The 22,163-nt window shown below is 37.4% G+C and overlaps 1 protein-coding gene across 3 annotated transcripts in view; it reads left to right on the plus strand.

Moving 5' to 3' along the window:
• Positions 1 to 22,163, plus strand: part of HMGCLL1 (3-hydroxymethyl-3-methylglutaryl-CoA lyase like 1) — a 183,117-nt gene that overhangs the window by 32,872 nt on the left and 128,082 nt on the right. For all 3 annotated transcript variants that reach the window (XM_036916326.2, XM_036916322.2, XM_036916327.2), the window contains exons 2-3: positions 10,363 to 10,443; positions 10,679 to 10,786. In XM_036916326.2, coding sequence (XP_036772221.1) covers positions 10,363 to 10,443; positions 10,679 to 10,786 — 189 coding nt within the window. The remainder of the gene's footprint in view (positions 1 to 10,362; positions 10,444 to 10,678; positions 10,787 to 22,163) is intronic.

Below are 22,163 nucleotides of genomic sequence, written 5' to 3' on the forward strand. Positions count from 1 at the left end.
CAATTTTGGGTAAGGTGACTTTCTTTAGCTGAGGGCTCTTCCTGAAAAAGGGTTCCGTGAAATCTCATCAACTGCCAGAACTCCCACTTCTGGTAATGTCTCAGTCCTGAAAATGATATCTGAGCAGCACACCCAAACACCCACTCTTCCAGTCTGTTAATAATAGAAATCAAAACTTCCAAAGGTACGTCCTTCACCTAACTTTACTAGCCTACGGCAGTCTTTCCATCTGCCTCTTACTTTGCCACTTCCAAAAATTTGCCACTCAACAATTCATCCCTAACACATCAAACACTATTTATATATCATGAGGTATGAGATACTATAAATTATTAATTAGTGTTTTCTGAGAATTATTGGTGTACGCCTGTAACCATGTAAATGCTCAGGAATTTCAGTTGATTTTTGATAGTGAGAAAGTACATATTACCTAAGGAAATAGTTTGATGGATTGACTTTATTGAGATCTGAATTAGAGTAGATTCTGTGGGTGGCTGAATAGTCTTATTGTGTTTTAGAAAAACTATTACAAAGCTGAAAATAAATAACATACCTCTGATATGATTTCCCAATTTGCCCTTGTTATAAAACCAACATAGCATAACTAAATAGATATGTAAAGCAATGCAATTGTTCTTTGACAATCATAGTAACAACCCAAATTAAATAACTATTAAGAAAAATGAATTGCAGCTTCTTATTCCCCCAACTCCCCTCCAAAAAAAAAAAAAGAAAGAAAAAGCCGGGTTTCCTCAGCAGAAGCCCTGCTCTACCAGTTTGGGAGTATGAACTATCAAATTCTGACAAGATTACATATCCCAATAGTTTTCTTAAACTTTGTGACTATAGGTCATACTGCTTGTGTAATTAGTTTAATATAGTTAATTGTATTTTCTATTACAAACTGATTTCAGAAATTTATCATACTAAAAAATTTTCCGTGATGCAACTTGGCATATTACATGGCATATCACATTTTATCCTGGGAGATTCGGCTTTTCCAAACAGATGTATATATTTTCTTTTTCAGTCAATCTGGCTGCACTTGGGTTTGCAAAAGACAAAGACATTCTTAGTGATTTTTAAAAAAGTATTAGTAAAAACACTGTAGAAAGGTAACTTCCCATACTTAGTTGTTTCAAGTCAAACTTTTTCTTTTGATTTTCTATTTAATACTTTCACTACTATCTTAAGCTTTAATACAGTAGTAATGAAAATAATAGTAATGAACAACCTGAAAATGATGACTAATTTTTCATAAAGTTTTTTCATTGTTAAATTGCCATGAATGCAAGAATAAATCATTTTATTTCTTGAAATTAATTAATATAATTGACAGTCACCACTTAAGCATAACTATGTTTGCAAGATTTCATGCTATATCAATAGGTCATTTTTAAAAAATTCTTTTGAATTTCAATGCTTTTACTGGGTGGTGTGTTGAATTCTTGCATTAAAAATTACTTCTGTATTTCTTCAGTTCATTTTTCCTTTCATGTGCTTCATCTCACTTTTGTTTCTATTATTTTATTAACATCCAAGTTTCATTGAGTGTTCACACAATCCATTTTAATATTTTGTATTTTCAGTCTCATAGACTATTACATTTATACAGTAATGATTTTGTACTAAAACAATAATAATTAGTAGATAACTGTTAAATGCATATAGGTGCATTTGTTTCTCAAGATACTTTTAAAAATGGAATTTAACTGGGAAGTGAACTTACATGAAGCATACGTTAAAAGCCTCATTTTTAAATAAACAATTTTAGGTGATCTTGTATGGTCCATCATTTTACTTAACATTTTAATCTGCCACATTTGACAGATGCCTCATATAATATTCTTATGCTTTTTTGTAACTACTTTTGATTTATCTTTATGTTCACAAATTTATATATTCCCAGAAGGAATTCATATTTTATCATGCTGTTTATGTTCACTGGCACCTAGCACCAGTTTTCTATCAAGTGCTGAGAACAAATATTTGTAAACATAAATACAGGGGAGTGTTCACATTTTCCGAGCTTATTTTTAATCTCTGTTGAACTCTGAATGCAGTTGGGAACAGAATACTGCACATACTCCACTTTTCCTTCTGGCTGTCCAAATATTACTATAATGTAAGTGTATACCTTCCTTTACCCTTTGAATTACTAATTAAGATACATTGTTCATGGAGTTTGAAGTCGCTCAAGTAGTACATAGCAAACTTACTTGGTTACAAATAAATTCCTAAACTGCTAGAGTCTGCCTTTGGATCAACCTTAGGACATGGATGTTCAGAAAGAAGGGTGTCAAGTATCAGTGTTGTGGATTCTGCCCTTCATCCCAGGGAGAGAAATGTCTTTAGACTGCTCCAGAGAACCAAGGCTCCTGTTACACCATCAGTGATTATGCTTTATGTGTTTCTATGTTCGGTTAAAAGAGAAATCATCTCTACGTATCTAAGTACCTAAGAAATAACAAATAGCAGAATATGGAGAGTTTAGTATTACCACAAAATGGATCATATGCATATTTCAGATGATAAGGCAAAATCAGATTCTTTCAGAAAAGTGAACATCTAATGCCTCCTTAAAAAGTACAATTTGATTTCAGAAGAAAATCATACAATTTTCTGACTCACACTTTTCAGCTGTGTAGTGGGACCATTTGATGTGCCCATTGTAGCAGTTCTCCATGGGAATTCTGGCTCTGAAACAGGGCATGCCAATATCCATGAAGACTTTATTTACCCATAAAATTACTCATCAAGAATTAAGTGAGTGGAACATAAAAATCTGTCTAGAAATTTTTACTGTGGATGGTATCGTTTTTCTAGGGGAAACACTACTTGTAAAGTGAATAATAAGGAATCATATCTGTCACTATAAGGAGGGTTGATTGTATATATTCAAGCCACATGTTATGACTGTTGGGGAAAAATATGTATATATAAAAACATGTAAATATACATACATATAATATGTACAGTTAGATATTATCACCCCCCCACACACACTGAAAATTTCAGAGAAATCTCCCTCACAATAAGCCTTGCATTTAATTTTATGTAAGACTGAAAAATGTGAGTAAAGCAGTCCATTTATGTTCTGCATAAAAGAATGGCTCATTATTACTTTCTCAACCTAAGCTCAATAGTTGGTAAAAACTAGAACGGGAGCCAGGGAACTTAGGTAACCTTAGAAAGTTGTATAATCTCTCTCTCAGTCTTGCCTACCTCACAGCATAGCTTCCTAGATGAAATGTAGATATAAAAGTGCTTTGGAATAATAGAGTCACGTGTACGTGCAAAAGAGTATCGCTTTTGTTGTCGCTGTATAAAAGTGAACCACTGGAAACCTGACTCCAAATGTGGGCATACACTCAGCCCTTGTAACGTGGCTTTTGGAAACCCTCCTTCTGGATAATACATCTTTGTCTTTCACTAGTATCATACACTACTCCACATTAAACAGGATACACTGAGCTCAGTAACATAGGGCTTTTAATGCTATAAAAATAAATTTAGATTATAGACCTGTTTAAAGACTAGGGGCCAACTTCTGCAGACTACTCTTTTTAAACTCAATACCTTGGATCTTACAGTCATTCATGAACTTACATATATTGAGTGTGTAAGAAAAGCGTCATGCCCACACTACCGCACCATCCCCACCCCAGAGGGTGGCATGCACATATCCCTGTGTCACTAAAATGTAAGCTTGGTACAGGTGGGGAGTTTTGCATGGTTGGTTCATTTCCATATATCCAATAACTATATTAATGCTGGCTAGTATGTGTTGGATAAATGAGTGGTTAACTTTTTCTAAATTTTTAATGTGAACGCATTCATTCAGTCATCAAACAGTGATCAAGAGCTTAGCATGTGTCCATTCTCATAACTCTGAAGGTTCGTAATCAAAAATGGGAAACAGGCAAAGAAGTAATTACAGATATATTTTTAAATAGGTCTCTACAAAGTTTATGGGATCATAAAAATGATACTATTTACTTCTATTTGGGGAGGTCAGTAAAGCCTTTCTTGAGTAGGTAACAAATTGGATCTTGGATAATGAGTAAATTTTGGTTGAGGTCAATAACTGAGGTAGTAATAATATCGAGAAATAATTCTTCATAGGTCTCTTGCATTTCTGCATGTCTTACAGGCAAAGCATTGATTACCTTGCTTTAAAGATGTTTGTCTAGTAATTAGCCTTTGAAGACAGAGGTAGTGTCTCTTTCTGAAGCAAAGGGCAGGCATGCTGAATGCCCAAATGACCTAGGTTCCCCAGGCGCCACTCCTGACCTGCTCAGGGATCCCAGACAAGAAAATGTTGATATTCTGACTACTGTTATTAATGTGAACAATAAAGTTTTTTGTCTCTAATTCAACAGTCACATGTCTTCTGCAAGTATCCAGAAAACCGTGGCAGGGTTACTTAGAAGCTAGCAGGGAGAGTAAAATCTCAGCCTTTCACAGTTTTGAGTTTTGTTGATGAGGATGGGCTATTGAGGGAGACATGACTATAAAAGAGGAAGAATGAGGACTTTTCAGGTGTATTAAAGAGATTTCAGGGAAGTTCATGGAAACTGATAACAAACAGGTTGAACAGATTTTGTGGTCCACTGAGCACTATATAGCCTTTTCTTTATTGCCTGTTATTGATGAGGAATTGGGAAGATGGTTGCAGTCTGGTGCCTGGTTAAGCTAACTGTCCTGGAAGGAGGGGACCTTCCTCGGCAACCTGGTGGGAAGCTTCAGGTCCACCCATTATAACAAGTAGCATTGAGAGAAGTCCTGTGTGGGCTGAAGATGTTCAACTTCCCTCTTTCTTTTAACCGTTACAGGGAGTGTAGATGGAAGAAATGTGACCAATTTTGTGGAAAGAAATCAAAAGAACTTTGGCTCAGTTGGGAGGTAAGGGGGTTGGGTATGTGATGCTTGCTAAGGAGAAAACTGGACCTTCTAACAGCTAGCCCGTCCTGCAGTCTATCATGCCAAGCTTAGATACAACTGGGGATGACAACAAGAGGTCTCTGAGTTTTTTTTTGAAGTGAGTCCTGGCTGCTATATAGGAAGTTTGGCCCTTTTGGGGGCGATTTCACTGGGCTGGACAAATTCCTCCGAGAAACCATAGATGAGTCGTTGACTAGCATGTGAGGTCCTACTGCCCCAGATTGTGTTTGTAAGTCTGGAAGGCAACCCACTGGAGAAAGATAAAGGACCCAGAGAATTCTAGGTAAATTTTACAGTCAGTCCCTTGTAAAACTCTTTGCATTATATTAACCAGATGAGTACTTCCAAACAATGTTATCTTGATAATGGATGAAGTGCAGCAAGTCAAGTAAGTCCGTGTCAGCGGGAGGGAACAAACACCAGTGCCTTGCTGGAAAGCAGAGCAGTTCTGGATGCTGTCAGGAGTTCCTAATGTTAAAATAGATGGTGTCAATGATGGTGATTTTGGTGTCCAGTATAGGGCTTTGAGTGAACCCAAAACATTGCAAATTCATTTGGTAGAGCTGGTAAACGGCTGCTATTCTACCTAAAATTAAAAGGAAATGTGCCTTTCTTCCTGATAGGGGAGATAATCTCTCCCTCTGTGTTCCCTGATCATTCCCCGCCTTCCTCCTGCAGCTGCTTTATGGAAACAAATGATTCTTTTTGCATGGAGATCATCCATCTGAGTATGCTGGGGAGTTTTGGGGAGAGCAGGGACTCAACTTTGATGGCTCTGTTGGATGAAGGCATCAAAGTCACCTTCTAACTCAGTCCCGAGGGGCTGGGAATCCTGACTCCATCCGTGGGGTATGGGCAGAGTGCATCATGGGAAAGGAGGCCAAAGTAGCCTTGTGGGTGGGGCCAGCTCAGTGTCCTGCTGTTATGTCTACATCTGAATGTAGTAAAATTTGATGTGTGAAGTGATCGTAATTCAGAGGGGATCATTTCAGTCAGGAAGAGCTGCATGTAGTGAAACGAACATGCCTTTTGGGGTCCCCAAATCCTTCTGACCTTTTTAAGCTGCATGTCTCTGTGACAAGTAATTTTGCAAATTAGATCTTCTAACAAAGTCAGGCAGCCTCCATCTGGAGGAGCTGCTTGGGGCTTTAGACCCCTCGCTGCTCTGACAGAAACCAGGTATCTTTTAAAAATCAGCAATTAGTTTTCTGTTGAGCTCTTATTGAAACTGGACACCTGAGTCATGGAGGTCGGTGACTTTCCGGCCTGTTTCCGTTTTGTGGCGGTCAGCTTGGACTCAATGACTAACAAGGTGGGACAGTCTCAACAGGCCTCACTAATCAAATGAAAATGGTATATTCAAGAAAGTGGCCAGCCTGTCCCTAGTGCAGTCTCAGCTTTACATAAAAGTAGCACTTGGCCTCAGCTGCCCACGCCACTGCCTAAAACAAAGCTGCTGCTTCAATGGGCCCATTCTGCTCACAGTGCTTTCCTGTCACCTGGGCCCAGCCGGATGACGTTTTGTCTAAACTGAAACCTGATGATGTCCACTGGGCTGCTGCAATTGTACAACCTCCACAACAGCTGAAAATGGATGTGATTCTCTACTCACTCAGCACAACTTGAGGCCATGCCTGTGTTTTTACTGAATCTTGGGTTGTGTTCAGTGGCTTAGCTTACTTGTCTGCCATTTGGAAAAGTACAGACTGATAGATTTAAAACCCCTTTTTGGGGGCTATGAACTGTGGCCCCAAATCCCAGCTGTGGATGCGATCACCTGTGGCCCATCCCTGATGAGACCCACAGGAACCAAGCTGATGGACATGGATTGCCACCATTGCAGGCTGGGTGCATCCTAGCCATGATCAAGTAACACATGCAATAGATGCAAAGTAAACAACTCTAAGTAGTGATGCAGAGGGTCCTGCTGTGTAGGGTTTATTTAGGAGACTTTGGAGGACGGCATGTGGCTGACGGCAATACTGCAGGCTGGCTTTATCCTGCTACTTTGAGTTCTGTTGAGAGTAGCTTTAATTAAATGTTTTATGAGAAAAGTGGAACAGATTTGGTCCCAGCCTCTGTTCATCAGATCAGTAAAAGGGGTCAACAGAATGGCCTACAACTTGGGTAAATTTGCGATACAAGATGGTATAAAAATAAAGAATGAGTAATATTAGGAAATAATTCTCCATGGGTATCTTGAATTTCTGAGTCTGGCAAGCAGAGTCACAGTTGCCTTTGTTCCAGACTATATTTTCATGAATTTTTGTATGGAGAACAGCTTTGGATGATAGAAATAGTGCTTCCTTCTGGAGTAAAGGCTAAGTGTGCAAAGCTTTGGATGATAGAGATAGTGTCTTCCTCCAAAGCAAAAGGCACGCATGCTCATAGTCAAGCATAATATACATAACATCTACCTCTGGTGCCAAGGGAAGATATACTTACTGCCTATTCCCACAGGTTCAGGTTCTTTATTTTTGGGGCTGTTTTTCTGTAAGCAACCCATTGCCTGTGCAAGCATTGCATGGTTCTCTTTGCTTCTCCCTGTAGGAGTTGGGGCTTGGGGAAGCAGCACAAATCCTGGTGCTCTAGCTACTGCTATTGCTGTGATTAAGAAGCTGTTTTCATTCTCTGACCCAGGAGTCTTGGCCTTTCACCTGGTCTGTGGCAGGCTCACTTGTTAACCTACAAGTAGGCTAAAATACAGACCTGTCACCATTCTTCACAGCAGAGAAGCTTTAAAAGATACATGTCTAACTTCAGTGGTCTAAAAGAGTTGACATTTATTTTTGTCCATGTAAAGTACAAAATGATTGCTTGTTACTGGGATGGAATTCTTATTCACGCAGTGATTCAGGGATGTAGACTCCTTCAGAACATTTTTTTTTTTTGCCTTTATTAGCTTCCAAGTTTGCCATGCTCATTTGCATCATGCTGGCTGAAGGGGAAGAAGCCTGCAAGAATACGCATGGGGTATTTTCCTGGGCCAAGCCAAAGAGTGGTGCATATCAATCATTCACCTTTATGTCCCATTGACTGGAGCTTGTTGAAACAAGTCTTGTTATGGGAGAAATGCGGTCCAGTCCTGTGTCCATGAAGACGAGAAATAGATTTGGTAGAAAGTTCCCACCAATAGTACAGACATGAAAGTGAGGAAGACGTGATTCAGCCTGGCTGAAATGATAGGATGCCTGAGGTGGAACGTGGTAGGTGAGAGGCTAGTCATGGTCTTTTACCTTAGGCTGACAGATCTCTAAGGTGACTGGTAGATGCTGAAGGATTTTAATCATGTAAAAACAAGATTAGAGAGAATACTTAGGAAGCTATACAACAGAGTTGGTAAGAAAAAATGGCGAATTTTAATGAAGGCAGTGACAGAAGAGATTCACTCATGCAATCAACAGTTAATTATTGAGCACAGTCTGTGTCATGTCTTGTTCTGGGTGTTGGATATATGACAAAGTAGTACTAGTAGTAAATGGACCAACTAGATATGAGTGGTAAGAGAAAGTAAAGAAGAGCCTGTGGGGGAAGCATCTGAGGAGAGGTGTGAGGTGGGGGATTAATGAGGTCAGTGTCGAATCATTGAATTTGAGGTGCATTTCAACATTTCAGTGAATTTGCCCAGAAATTTAGCTGCAGCTCCTTAGAAAAAGTGAATACAGAGATAGTATTGCCCAGAAAGAGACTAAAGATCACCAGAGGAGAGGGCTTTCACACCACACATTGTCAGAAAGTATGTATTATCTTTATTTTGTTTTTATTTATTTGCTGTTGGAAAGGGGGAACATATTACTCTTTGAACTTAGTGAACATACTTCAACTTCCTTCTGATTTCTCAGATATTCAGGTAGAAGGAATATGTGCCTATGCCTAGAAAGACAAAAATAGTGGTGTTAGAGTCGAGAAGAAATCTAAAATTAACATCAGGTGAGCACATTTCTGCTTTGAAATGGCTACAAACGGTGGGAGTTTATGCTTTACTTCTTGAGATTGTTCTAACAGGGATGCAGAGGAGGGCCCCAGGCACTTAACTGTACTCAGCATAATGTTGTCACCTTAAAAAACACTGTGTTCCTTTTTTTATTTTTGGTTCAACATTACTGTTTAATAGAAAAGTAGTCTTCATCCCTGTATGCTGCATGCTAATTGCTGTTGAAAATGTATTTTCATGAAACGATCAGTGTTAAGGGACTACAAGGCATAAGATTACCTAGTTTAGTTCTTGTTTTATCATTTCTGCAGTATTAGGACTGGAGGTAATAATCCTACTCCACCTTCCCACGCCATCCCTCTCCTTTATTGCCTTGTTGCGATTATGGCCACTGTGTAAATGAGGCACGATTTCATGATTGCCACCCACAACTGAGCCTAAAGCTAAGGAACCCTCTGCTTCTCTCTACCCTCCGCCCTCCCAACCACATGTATCACAACCTGCTCGGAAGATGCAGAAATGAGAACTCTTTTCCTTCTCAGTTAATTTAGCTTATTGATTGACCCAAACTCATGGAAATTGTGGAGGGTGGTATGTAAACATTGTAACAGGAACCATCTGAGTTCTTTCCCTGAGTTAGCAAAGGATCCTACTAAAACAAATAATAGCTATGAACCTAAAAGGGCCAGTGAGCATTTTTCTGTGTCTTAGAAAAAATGAGGTCCTCTATCCAAAAGAGCCACTTCACCAGTGTATGCCAGTTATTGTTAGGACAGAGTAAGATGATATGAATTGGTCTGTCCTTGAGGAAGCTGTGTTTAGGTGTTGGTTCTGCTGTGTAATGCAGAAAAGAAAGAAACAGCATGCCTTGTCTAGCCTTAGTTTTCTGGGCACAGCCAGAAAGCCACAGCCCTACTCCTCAATTCAGGGTATGGAGTGTGGCTTCTGTATGCCTATGCTTGGTAGAAGTCTGTTAATCCTAAGACCTAATTTTTTTTTTATATTTAAATCCTTGTTTGCTTGTTTTTTTTTTTTGAGAGGGCATATCTTACATTTATTGATCAAATGGTTGTTAACAACAATAAAATTCTGTATAGGGGACTCAATGCACAATCATTAATCAACCCCAAGCCTAATTCTCAACAGCCTAAGACCTAATTTTAAATGAACTCTACCAATGGTAAATTTATCATCACTTGTAGAATTATTCAACAGATTTGCTCTTTAGATACTGAATAAGTCACTTTTCCCTGTTTATATCTTAGAAATTAATCTTGTGAATTTTTATCATAGGTAGGTTGAATAACACTTGAGTTATTTTTCTAAGATGACCTCATTTGCCAATCATATAAACTTGGTAATCTGGATCATATCATTGTTACCATTTTAACTTTCTGGTGTGAGAACTTAATTTAACAAAGTGTGATTGTTTAACTTTTAAAATAAGAAACTGTGATGGTCTAATACCTCTTTTCTTGTTTCAGGAATCATCCCAGTTATCTGGCCTCCCCGATTATGTTAAAATAGTAGAAGTTGGACCAAGGGATGGATTGCAGAATGAAAAGGTAGTTTGGTGTTAGTGTTTACTATTTATTTCATATGTTAAATCTAAATATTAATATTAAGGTTCTAAAGACTTACATGTATTTCATATATTACATGGTTATGTTTGTTCTCAATTACTACTTAACTTTATAAATCTTAAACAGGATTTTCTTTCAGTTAGTAAGTAGTGTTCTATTTGTACTTGAGTAGACCCTATACAAATTACTTATAAAATAATTTTTATTGCTTTCATAGGTTATAGTTCCTACAGAAATAAAAATTGAATTTATCAATCAACTTTCCCAAACTGGCTTGTCTGTAATAGAAGTGACCAGCTTCGTGTCTTCCAGATGGGTACCACAGGTATGTAAGTCTTTAATTCCTTAACCAGATCCTCAGTTCAACTATGCTAAGACTTAGTAAACTGTGTGATATGCATTATGATACTAATCTGATATAATTATTTATTTGCTATGTTCTTACAAAATGTTAGCCCACACACTGAGATATGATTGAAGACAAACCCATTTGATGAAATATCTTACTTAGGTCAACGAAATCCTAAAAAGTTATTTTGGGATTCCATCCTAAAACTACGTAAGTATATGGTCCAATATAATGAGTAGAGGATAAGGCTCTGCAGTAGCAACTTAGGGGCCTGCCCTCCATTTACTGTGGTACACTGAGGTCATGAATGATTTTAATGTCTCCAGGTGTTAGGAGGATGTGGTGATGAGTGGCCTGATACCTTCCTCATGAATCCTGTGTTAAATAGTGAGACATGTAGATGTGCACTGTTCACATTTTTTAGTATTTGTATTTGCTAGAGGGTCAAATATATGTGTATATATAGAGATAGATATATGTAGATATACCTACATCTACATCTCTCTCTCTATATATATATACATATATTATATATTAATTATATGTGTATATATATATTATATATTGTTATTATATATGTGTATCATTTATATTAATGTGTATTAATATATATGTGTATATATAGAGATAGATATATGTAGATACACCTACATCTACATCTCTCTCTCTCTCTATATATATATACATATATTATATATTAATTATATGTGTATATATATATTATATATTATTATTATATATGTGTATTATTTATATTAATGTGTATTAATATATATGTGTATATATAGAGATAGATATATGTAGATACACCTACATCTACATCTCTCTCTCTCTCTCTCTCTACATATGTTATATATTAATTATATGTGTATATATATTATATATTATTATTATATATGTGTATTATTTATATTAATGTGTATTAATATATATGTGTATATATAGAGATAGATATATGTAGATACACCTACATCTACATCTCTCTCTCTCTCTCTCTCTATATATATATATGTGTGTGTGTATGTATATATATATATGTTCCTCATCAAAGATAAGGCAAGGAGAGTATCTGGAATCGTCTCTTGAAAGAGGACAGGGTCTTACCCTGAGCTCGCAGACACGTGGCAGCAGTCGTCACTTCTGAGACTGGGCCCTGGTCTTTGCAACGTGATCCCCAGTTAGTGAGCAGTACACGCCCTCCCCTCCCAGCCCAGGGCCCTTGTCATTGCTCCGATCCCCCAGTCTCTCCCCAGCACTTAGCTTCGCTGATTCCGTTCTCATCTCATTCCTTTGGGTTCCGATATTCTCCACAATCCTTCTTCAGTTGTTTCCCCCGTAGCTCTTTTTCTGTCATCCCTGAGGTCATTTCACCACCAGTAAGTCTCAGCTTACCCTCAGGTTCTGCTGTCAGTAATTTTCTCTGCCTGTGCTCTCTTCTTTGCTTATCCTTCCAGAATCGACAATCACTCCGAAGGCAACGATGCATCTGTACTTCCGGTCCCACTCTCTCTCCTGAGTTAGGTGTGCCAGCAGCACCTCCAGCTCAGTGGATTCAAAACCAAACTCGTTCTTTTCCATCCTCCTCTTTGCCAGTAGCTCAGCGGTTGCCTTTGGAATCACGGAGCCCTATCTGTAAAGGTCTGTCTTCTATAGCTAGTCAGTTACTGACTCGAAATCCTTCTTCCTTAATGTAGCCTGTACTTGTCTCTTCTTTTCAGTCCCATTGATGGTTGAGTATCCACAACCTTTTTGACTAATTATCATCATACTACCTCAAAGTATATAAGTAAGCACTTTCTCTCTTCCTTAGATTTTTTTTCCCATTATTCCTAAAATAATATCCCAGAAATATCAGCCTCCTCAAATTGAAATTCCAAGTTCTTCAAAGGTTCCCATCTCTCCATTGAAAAATTCTACAAAGTTTGACCTAATATTCAAGGCCCTCTATACCTGGCCCCTCTTTCCTTTTCAGCCTTAACTCTGATTTCCAACTTAATTTTGTCAAAACTCCCATCAAACCAAACTATTTCTTGTTCCTTGTTTACAGGTCCTGCCTCTGTATCTACATAGCACAGTGTCTGTACTTGCTCATGTACATGTCAGTGACTGCATCGCTCTGCAGTTATAACAGGATGATGTTAAACGGCTTAACGCACTGCAGCCTTTTTAACTGCAAGGCATTGGAAGCAGCAGAAGCCACAATGAGATTAATAATATTAGTAATATGTCTCTTTTCATAGACTCAGTTTTCAAATATCAGGGTTACTTATATTTATCATCAAAACAAACTAACTTTTCTTCATCCCATGTGTCACTGTTTAAAATCACACATATTCTTGTAATTATTTTCTAACTATTGCTTCCTAGACTGTGAGAATTATGGAGGGTAGTGACTGTCTTTTGTTTATATTGTATCCCCAGTGCTGGTACCTAGTAAGCATGTGCTCAATAAATATTTGTTAAGAGAATAATAAATCAATCAGCAACACATTACTTTGAATTCTTTGGTATGGACATGTGACTCTTGTTTTATTGATGTGTTTGGTTCTGTGTAATGAAGGACACAGATATTTTCCTTAAGGAGAAGTAAAAAGCTTGATGAGACTAGACATATTTCCTTGACATTATCATTTTGTGAAATTCTAGCCATTATTATTTTACTAGCTGTCATTCATTTTAAGGGAACATGAGACCTTTTTATCATCTTTCAATCTTCATGAAATTGCCTCTGTGTTTGATTCAGTTAGTGCTTTTTTCACGTATTTGATTATTGTTGGAGAGAAACTGGATAATATAACTTTAGAGTAAAGGTTGCAAAGAGGACAGGTCTTGGTAATATTAATTGATAACCAACCAAAGTTATATTTCAGATATTTTACTAGTTTTCTTCAAGATACCGTTATTTCCCAGTGGTTGTGTAAAGCTGCCTACAAAATATTCTTCTTTACTACAGTGATGCTCAAGGTCACATTCTGTTACTACGCAATATGGGAAACTTTTGGATAGATTATTCTTCAGACTGATGTAGGGCACATCCTGTAACATTTACAAGGATGAAGCTGGAACTCTTTCTAGAGGGCCACACTTCTTGCACAACTGGTTAAGAGAAAAGATGGATAAAACAAAAGGGAAGGCTGTCCTTCTGTGGGCAGTAGTAGGAAAATGCCTTCTGGCCTTATATTAAATAGATACATGTGATGAGACCATAAAATAGTAAGATTTATTCTGGGCCTGATCCTGAGGTGAATTCAGGACTTAACGTATAGAGATTTAATGGTCACTTCCTAGGCTCAAAATATTATTGAATAGCTGACAGAATCCCCCAAACAGCTCTTGTGGTCAGCAGTGGTGAGGTTGGCCTATCCCTGGTACCGTGTTCCTGTTCTCATTCTGCCTAGAGCTTTTGAGTAAGGGACTTAGCCTCTTTGAACCTTGGAAATCCCAGCAGCACTGCCTGTAGCATGGGAGGGTCTAGGGCAGTGCGGCCCATGAGCGGTTCCCTGTGTGTAAATGCCCAGAGTCCAGAGCATCTGGCTCATGACCAGTGCTGAGGAGGGTGTAAGTGAATGCCCGACTGATGGATGGACTGACTGGCTTACTCTGGTTTCTACACAGGTTAACTGCTTTCTCTTTGATAAACAGCCTTTTTCACAAAGATTAAAGTAAGTGTTTCATTTAAATACTAGATCAGGCCCAGTCTGAACAATAAAAGATACTCATCTGCATATACTAAGAAATATGTTACATGTTTCACTTTTAATACTCACCTGGTTACGTGCATTCCAGACAACCCTCTGCCCGCCCACTGCAACCACAAAGTGTTTTCAATAAATCATGTATCTGTGCAAGATCAGTGTGCCTGAAGCAAAGACATCATCAGATTTGTCTTCCAAAGTTACAGTAGTCACTTACTACTCACTTTTTAAAGGGCAATATTGAGAAATACTATTTTTGCAGTTTGATTTTCCATAGTTGTGTTTGTGTTTTGGATTTCCCCGAGGTTGCCTGGGTAGAGAGCATTTTTGATTGTAGTTGGAGGTTGTCTCATGTAATTCCGCTGATTTTGTTGTTTTTATGCTAACAAAAAAAAGGCCTTAAATCAGCAGAACTAATTTATTATGATAATCTCTCTTTTGAAATCTCTCATTTTGAAGAAAACGTGACATCAGACGAACCTTAAAATAATTTATGAGATTTGTGACAGAACGATTTTAGTACAACAGCTTACATGTAATTGTCTGAAGTAATTTCTGCTTTTCCTAAAGTCAATGAATGTGGCTCCAAACTGGTATTCTGTTAAATTCTCTGCGTCTTCTTCTATTTCTTTCCTTTAAACATAGGTCATGGGAATAGTCCCTAGTTTATGTTTAGATTGCTGCTTGCTCACTTATTTCTTTTTTTAGCATTTTAAAGCATTTTTACAGTTTCCCTCCCACTGTTTTGTTTGGCAGCAGCTTTCTAAGGAAGCTAAAAGAACAGTTCCACAGTAGCAGGGTGCCGTATAAAACAGGATCCCCACACCTATAATCTAAATGGCCAGAGATGATAAAATGCCTTCCATTTTAAAAAAATACACATTCTTTACAACCTGTCTGGAAAAAGGGTTCCTTAGAGTGACATTTAACATAACAGCATTTGAAATGAGTCCAGACAGCCCCTCCCTTCAATGGAACGAACAACAATAACAGCAGGAAAAAAAAACATGTTTGTCCAAACAGTTTACTGCAACTTTGGAATGTGGCTTTTAGTCGTGAACTATTTAAATAGTTATAAATACAGTAATTTTTAAAAGTGAACTAGAGTTTTATATTCATCTTCAGTTTAGCCATTTGGTGTAAACATTGTCATTCATGTGAGTGATTGAAGTGAATATCACTTATTTAAAAATAAGACAATGTTAAACGTACACAATACTGTATGCATTTATCATGCAAAGTCTCAGTTATAAATATTTGCTCTTTTAAACTGATTTTTAACTGTTGGAATGGATGGGTCACAAGTCTTGATCAGTCAGCAAGGGCTAGAAAGAGATTTTCTCTATAAAAGTAGAAAGAAATATACATAAAAGACGGTAACAACTATTTACAGATCAATCTACCACTTAAACATATGGCCTAAGCACACTGTCAGCGAGAAGGAATGAGTAAACATTTCCCTGCCCTCTTACTAGTGTGTGGTACAATTAATTCTTTATTGGTCATGAAAGCATTTACTGGATTGAAGTTTAAGACTTAGATTTACACTGATGAGATGCAGGAAGCTGTAGCGTCTGGTTCTCAGTCTGTTCTTCTCTTCCTGGCTGGACTCTTTTCTGAGGGGGGATGGGCGTGTGGGGAAGAGGCAAGGGTGGGGGCAATTTAGTGGAGGTGTGGTAGTGCGTGTGTGTGTGTGGGGGAGAGAGTGAGAGTGTGTTCGTGAACGCACACCCACAGCCCCCAAATTACTTTGCGGCCGCAGTTAACTGGCAGGGAAATTTCATTATCTTAGAAGTGTCACAGCGCAAGTCTCAAGCATTGTACCCCAGAGGAGCTTGCCTCTGCCATCTCCCTAGAGGATCCTGAAGTTTTACCCAGACCACCCCGGTTCCTGTTTCATGGCATTATGGGAGCTCTTTACCCTGTTAGTTTGTTGGGATGGGGGCGGTTGCTGAAAAGGAAGCAAGATTGAACCCAAACTCTTTCCTCAGGAGGCTGACTTAGAATGCTCAGATCTTGGCTTAGAACACTCTCTTCTGCCACACGCTGTGACGAACTGACCCACTTGCTGTCCCACTTGGGACCTTTAGGCCTTCCCTGTGCTATTTCTGTACGAGCTGTGGATCTGTTTAATTACTGCACAAGCGGGATTCATGTTGGTAATCGAGGGAGAAGTGTGTCGCCTGGACAGCTGAAGAGATGAGGGGAGAAAGCTGCCACCACAGCCCCTCTGCACCTTTCTCATCCTCACTTCTGGTTCAGGCAGAAATGAGGTAACAGTTGGTGCAACAGAGCCATGGGCTTTTGCCTTGTAACCTCTTCCACCCTGGAGTGAAGCCCTGTATACCGATTTCTAAACTTGTAGCCCAAGTCAGGAGGTCACAGGAGGAGAGAAGCTCCTTGCTAGAAGAGGGAACCAAGGGGGAAGAAAGACCCGGAAAGCAACAGGTAAAAGTTAGAGCGCACACTTTCCCTCCCTCAAAGCCCTGCCATTTGTCTAAAAACAGTGAGCACCCCCAGCTGCAGGAGTCACCACCATTATGGCAGAATGTGTTACTTCTCTGTGCGCCTAAACTGTGCCTTCCATCTGTACACCTGCTCAACTGAGTCCCATCTTCTAGACTGACACCTTTTTAGAAAGTCTGTTGTAGCCTCTTGGGCATGACTGGCATGTATACATGATTTGGCTCAATGTGTACCATTATTTAGATAATGCCTACTTTTGAAAGAATAAGGAGCAGGAGACCCTTTTTTTTTTTTTCCTGAGCAAATGTCAGTATACTCCAGGAATGAAAAGTAGCAACTGAATTTTTGTTGCTTTTTGTCAGCCCCAAACACCCTGCATAATTGTAAGTTGCTGTATTAAAATGTTTTTCTAGATATATGACCAAAGTTTTCTCCTTTTAAATGAGAATAGTCACCTGCATTCTGAATACTATACTAGGCTCTCTACAATATGGTGTTGAATTTAATTTATATGCTATACAATTGCTGTTATATAATAGTGGGATTACTCACTATAGCTTTACAGATAGTGGTGATTAAATTCCTGCATTGCTCTGACCAAATTGTGGAGCTTTGCATAATCACTTTCTGTGTTTTTAAGCAGTGATTAACCTGAAATACTGTTTTTAAAAGTCGTTCCACTTGTACAGTTAAATCTTTGCTACTGTTATCATATAGAGCAAGCAAGCTTTCTAAAGCATGTTCACATTTCTGAGAGAAGTTTTGTCTGAACATGAAAATATGAAAATGATTTTTTTGGTTGGAATAGTGGGCACTACTTTTTTCTTTTTGCACTTGTAAAAGTTATTATACTTTTAAGTAAAAGTAGAAAAAATATGAGTTGCTAACATGGTACATATTACTTAGCATTCTCCAACTAAGATGTAGTTTCACTACTCTATCCAAAGCAAAAGCAAAGCTTATAATTATGAGCAATAATGTCAGCAATTCCACTGGTTAGATTTTCTTACTTTTTCTTGCTGAAAGTATACTTCAATAGTTTTTTTGGATTTTTCTTTCCCCCCATGAGGCCAAAAACTATGATTATAACAAAAAATTTATTATGCTCAGCATGTACTGCTTTTCTAATTACTTAATTTGATCAATTACATTTTGACTAACAAATTTTTGTCCTTAGATTTATAAAAAGAACCATAACAAAATGTTAAAACACTTTACCTCACCTTCTACTCAATTATTATGAGTATGTCATATTTGTCAAGTTTTCTTTGTTTTCTCATGAAAGAAACTTTTGAAGCCACTTTATCCATATTAAAATTCCATTTTTCTATCTCATTAAAGTTATTATAAATTTGGTTTTGTAGAACTAAGTGTTTTAAAGGTCTATACAGCAATGTAATTGCATGAAAGCTGAAGAGAAGTACAGTTTGGCACAGAAAAACTTGAGTCAAACTTTTTAATGGTCTTTATGCATTACTCTAATTAGTTTGTTGATAAACATCGTCAATCTTAGTTTAGGGTAAACTCATTCCGTTGATATGACTCTGGACTAAGCCACTTAAATGCAATCCACTCCAAGAGAAGCAGAGAACTGTGCACTAGCCTAGAAGGAGCTAGAGTACTTCCAGTTAGGACTCTCTTACCTGGCGAATCGCAGCCGTTAGTGAAAAGTTTATACTGTTAAGACACTAACCATGAACTGGTTTGCTCACCAGTTTTAAATATGTTCAAGTTAGCGCTTGTGTTAAAGAGTTGATGATCCTTGTACACTGAGCACTGAAAATGAGCATACCATTTCTGTTATTTTTAAATAGATTATAAGTTTTTGAAACATATTTTTGTTAGTGTGTTTATAAAGAATTTGGTGTCTAGTTAATTTTTTCCTAATTTTTAGACACACACAAAGAGATCTCAAATTGCCTGCTTAAATTTTTGGAACATTCTCTAGGTATAATATGTAGTAAACATGGAGAATTAGATAAGTCTGAATACTAAAAATAACATTACATTACAAAAGTCACATTAAACAAATGGTAAGTTTTATATTTCAAAACTTACACACTGAGACACATGTATGTTGACATATCACTTCTATATTTGATAAAATAAAAGGACTATAAATTTATATTTTTTCACTTAGCATATTCCTTCAAGTAGAAAGCATGTTATATAAAACATTTTATTATACTTTAAAAACATTACCCAAATTCATTTATCTTGAATTCTCAATTGATAAACCGAAAGGCTGATATAAATCATAATCTTTTTAGAAGAGTAGACTGTAATTACTATAACTTTAGACATTTGTTCACTGTTTATCATATATCAAATCGACTGAAGAATGCTGTTCATCTTATAAATATCTTGGACAACTTCAAATTGGTAGTTGTAGAGGTTCATAGTTTATAGTTTTAATTGTTCTAGGTATTCACATTTATGATTGCCTTTTAAACTACATAAGTAAGCACTCCTTGAAACATCAGCATGTTGCAGCAGATTCTAATAACTGTAGAGCACGAACAGTTTACTCTAGACCTTCTTGTTGGCTGTCATGTAGGATCCATTAATAAATCATACTGCTACTCTTGTTAACACTGATGAATTTTGTATTCAATTCAGCTTATAGTATGCAGTAAGAAATGTCTTAGTAACCCCAAAATACTTACTTCTCCCCAAATCTTCCATGTTGCAGCTTCCCTGAGCTTTTAGTGACATTATTATACCTATTGTTTATATATAACAATGTACACATTTTCTGATGGAACAATAGAAAACCTGGGGCTTAACTCTTACTCATTTATCACATGATTTAGTAAAGTATTTTCTCTCTCTATGCCTTGGATCCTTTCCATTTAGTCATTCACACACTCACTGGTTTTATTTTACCTCTATTAAAAATTTTATCAAGTTCATTGTTGGACTAAAAAATTGAATAACACATACTTGCTAACAATAAACATAATATCTATATAAAAAGACCATTGTCAAGTTAAAATGGGTAATGGAAATGAAATCCCTAACAAATTAAAGGTCATACAAAGGGACTTTAAAATCAAGTGACTGTCTGTAAGTTAGTTATAATGAAGTAGAAACTAGTCACCATTCTATGTTATGCAGTTTGTCATTCGTCACTCTGGCAAACCTTTTATAAAGTTTTACCTTCTGTACTGTTTACCAAAGCTGAGCTCTCCAGATCCATGTGATGGTCTAACTACTGTAATTTGATTATGTCAGCAATGGTATTACTTGACAAGGTAATAAGACCTTTTTGGTTACAGCCATTTCTTATTGCCAGTGAGATAATTTTCCTCAAACAACTCAGGCTTACCCTCTCTTCCCATCCATGCAGCTTTCTGCTGTGGACCGAGGCGGCTAATAAAAGTGTAAGTATAGGAGGGGAGCTCTATTCACAGTCATTATAGAATGAGCACAATTAGAGACAACATTTTAAAAATCACTCCCGCTTCCATGCATGGGAAATAACTGTGACAGTGTTATTATCAAACACAAAGGCATGATGTATGAGAGGCAACGCAGTTGAATGGAAAGAAAATTATACTGGGAGATTTGAGACTTCTTGCCCCTACTTCAGAGTGATGTTGGGAACATGCTTGCTTTGACATGGGAAGACCAGGAGGGTGGTCGCAAAAGGCACGGACCGGAAACAAGAGCAGCTAATGAATATTTTTTATGTTTATCTTAGGAAACTGGGAAACGTTATTGAATAAAATGACTTTGGTTCTGCCTGGAATATTGGTCTCCCATTTTATAACCCCCAAAACCATTGGGTAGAGTGGGTTTATAATTTCAAAATGAACATTTGTAGACATTAATGGATTGTGATTAAAATGTCCTGCCTGCATTCACAGTAAGAATAAGGGTCATATTCTGCTTCCTTCGGTCACTCTTGAAAAGCATGTGTGTTCCATCCAATAGAAGGCAGTACACAAGTCCTTAGAACACAAAGGTAATGTTGAACAAGAAAGTACAGGAAATTATACACCAGACCAAATTAGTTTTAAGGCTTCTGGACTTAAGAAGTTTTGTGAATATGGTGTCAGATCATTTTAGCAGTGGCCGCCAAGACAGGGTATTGGGTAGGAAAAAAAAAGAAACTGGATGTTCAATTTTCCAGAGATTTCCTGTGTTTATTATTATAACACTGTGATTTATTAAAACTGTCTTACTTCTTCAAGCAGAGCAAGATTTCCTCTGTGCTACTGAGGCTAAGATATATGGGGTTTGTGCAAAGAGTCTGTGAATGAGGCAGGGTTATAGTACCCAGGCTACAATGCTATTCATAGCTGGGTAGAGCGTTTTTACCCAGGGTTGTCAGGAAGTGCTCTAGTCTTATTTTTTTTCTCATTACTGAATTTATGAACGTATTACCTTTAAAAGGAGTTACTGCTCAAATTGAGTTTTGAATTATAGCATCTGAAACCACATTATTTACATTTTTATAGTAATTGATGGCATGTGTTGAAGAAACTGCAAGTTCTGTATCCATCTTCCCTGCTGCCCTCCTGCGTACAGAGAGTAATACCATCAGTTATGTCTCCTCTGGCCAGTGGAGACTGTAGGCAAATACCTTCTGACATTTCCTGCATATTTTGAAGATATATGAATGTTTTCCTGGGTGATGGTTTTGCTGGGTGTGTGGGGGGGCAAACAAAAACAAATAATCTTTCAAAAATATTTTTTAAAATAGTTCACCAAACTTTATTAGTGAACAGGGAAAAATGAGGATTATAGGTCCACTAGTTTCCTGGCAAATTTAAAATGGTGTTTAAAGCAGAGAATTTATAAAATAGATATACTCAGAAATATTATGGATATGCTAAGAATGAGACATACTAAACTGATTCCACCTCTTTTTTGATAGTTTTTCTGGGGTGGTAAAGAAAAGGAATACTCTACAGCATGGGTATGTTTCAGGAAGATCCTTAACTATCTTGACGTCATTGGTAGGAGCAAGGTAGGGAATTTCACCAAGGCTGGTATTTTACAAACTTTTATTTTTTCATCCATGGGACTTTTTTTACCCTGGAAATAACTTTGTTTAAAACTTCAATATATGATACAAACAGGACAATGACTATAAAATATTTGTAAAGACCCCTCTCAAGGCCCTGGGAGGGGCCCTAGCAATATACTCACTTGGTTATATGTTTTAGTGAAAGTTATAAAAGTTA

Source organism: Manis pentadactyla, chromosome 16 (genome assembly GCF_030020395.1).
Source record: "Manis pentadactyla isolate mManPen7 chromosome 16, mManPen7.hap1, whole genome shotgun sequence".
Classification (NCBI taxonomy): domain Eukaryota; kingdom Metazoa; phylum Chordata; class Mammalia; order Pholidota; family Manidae; genus Manis; species Manis pentadactyla.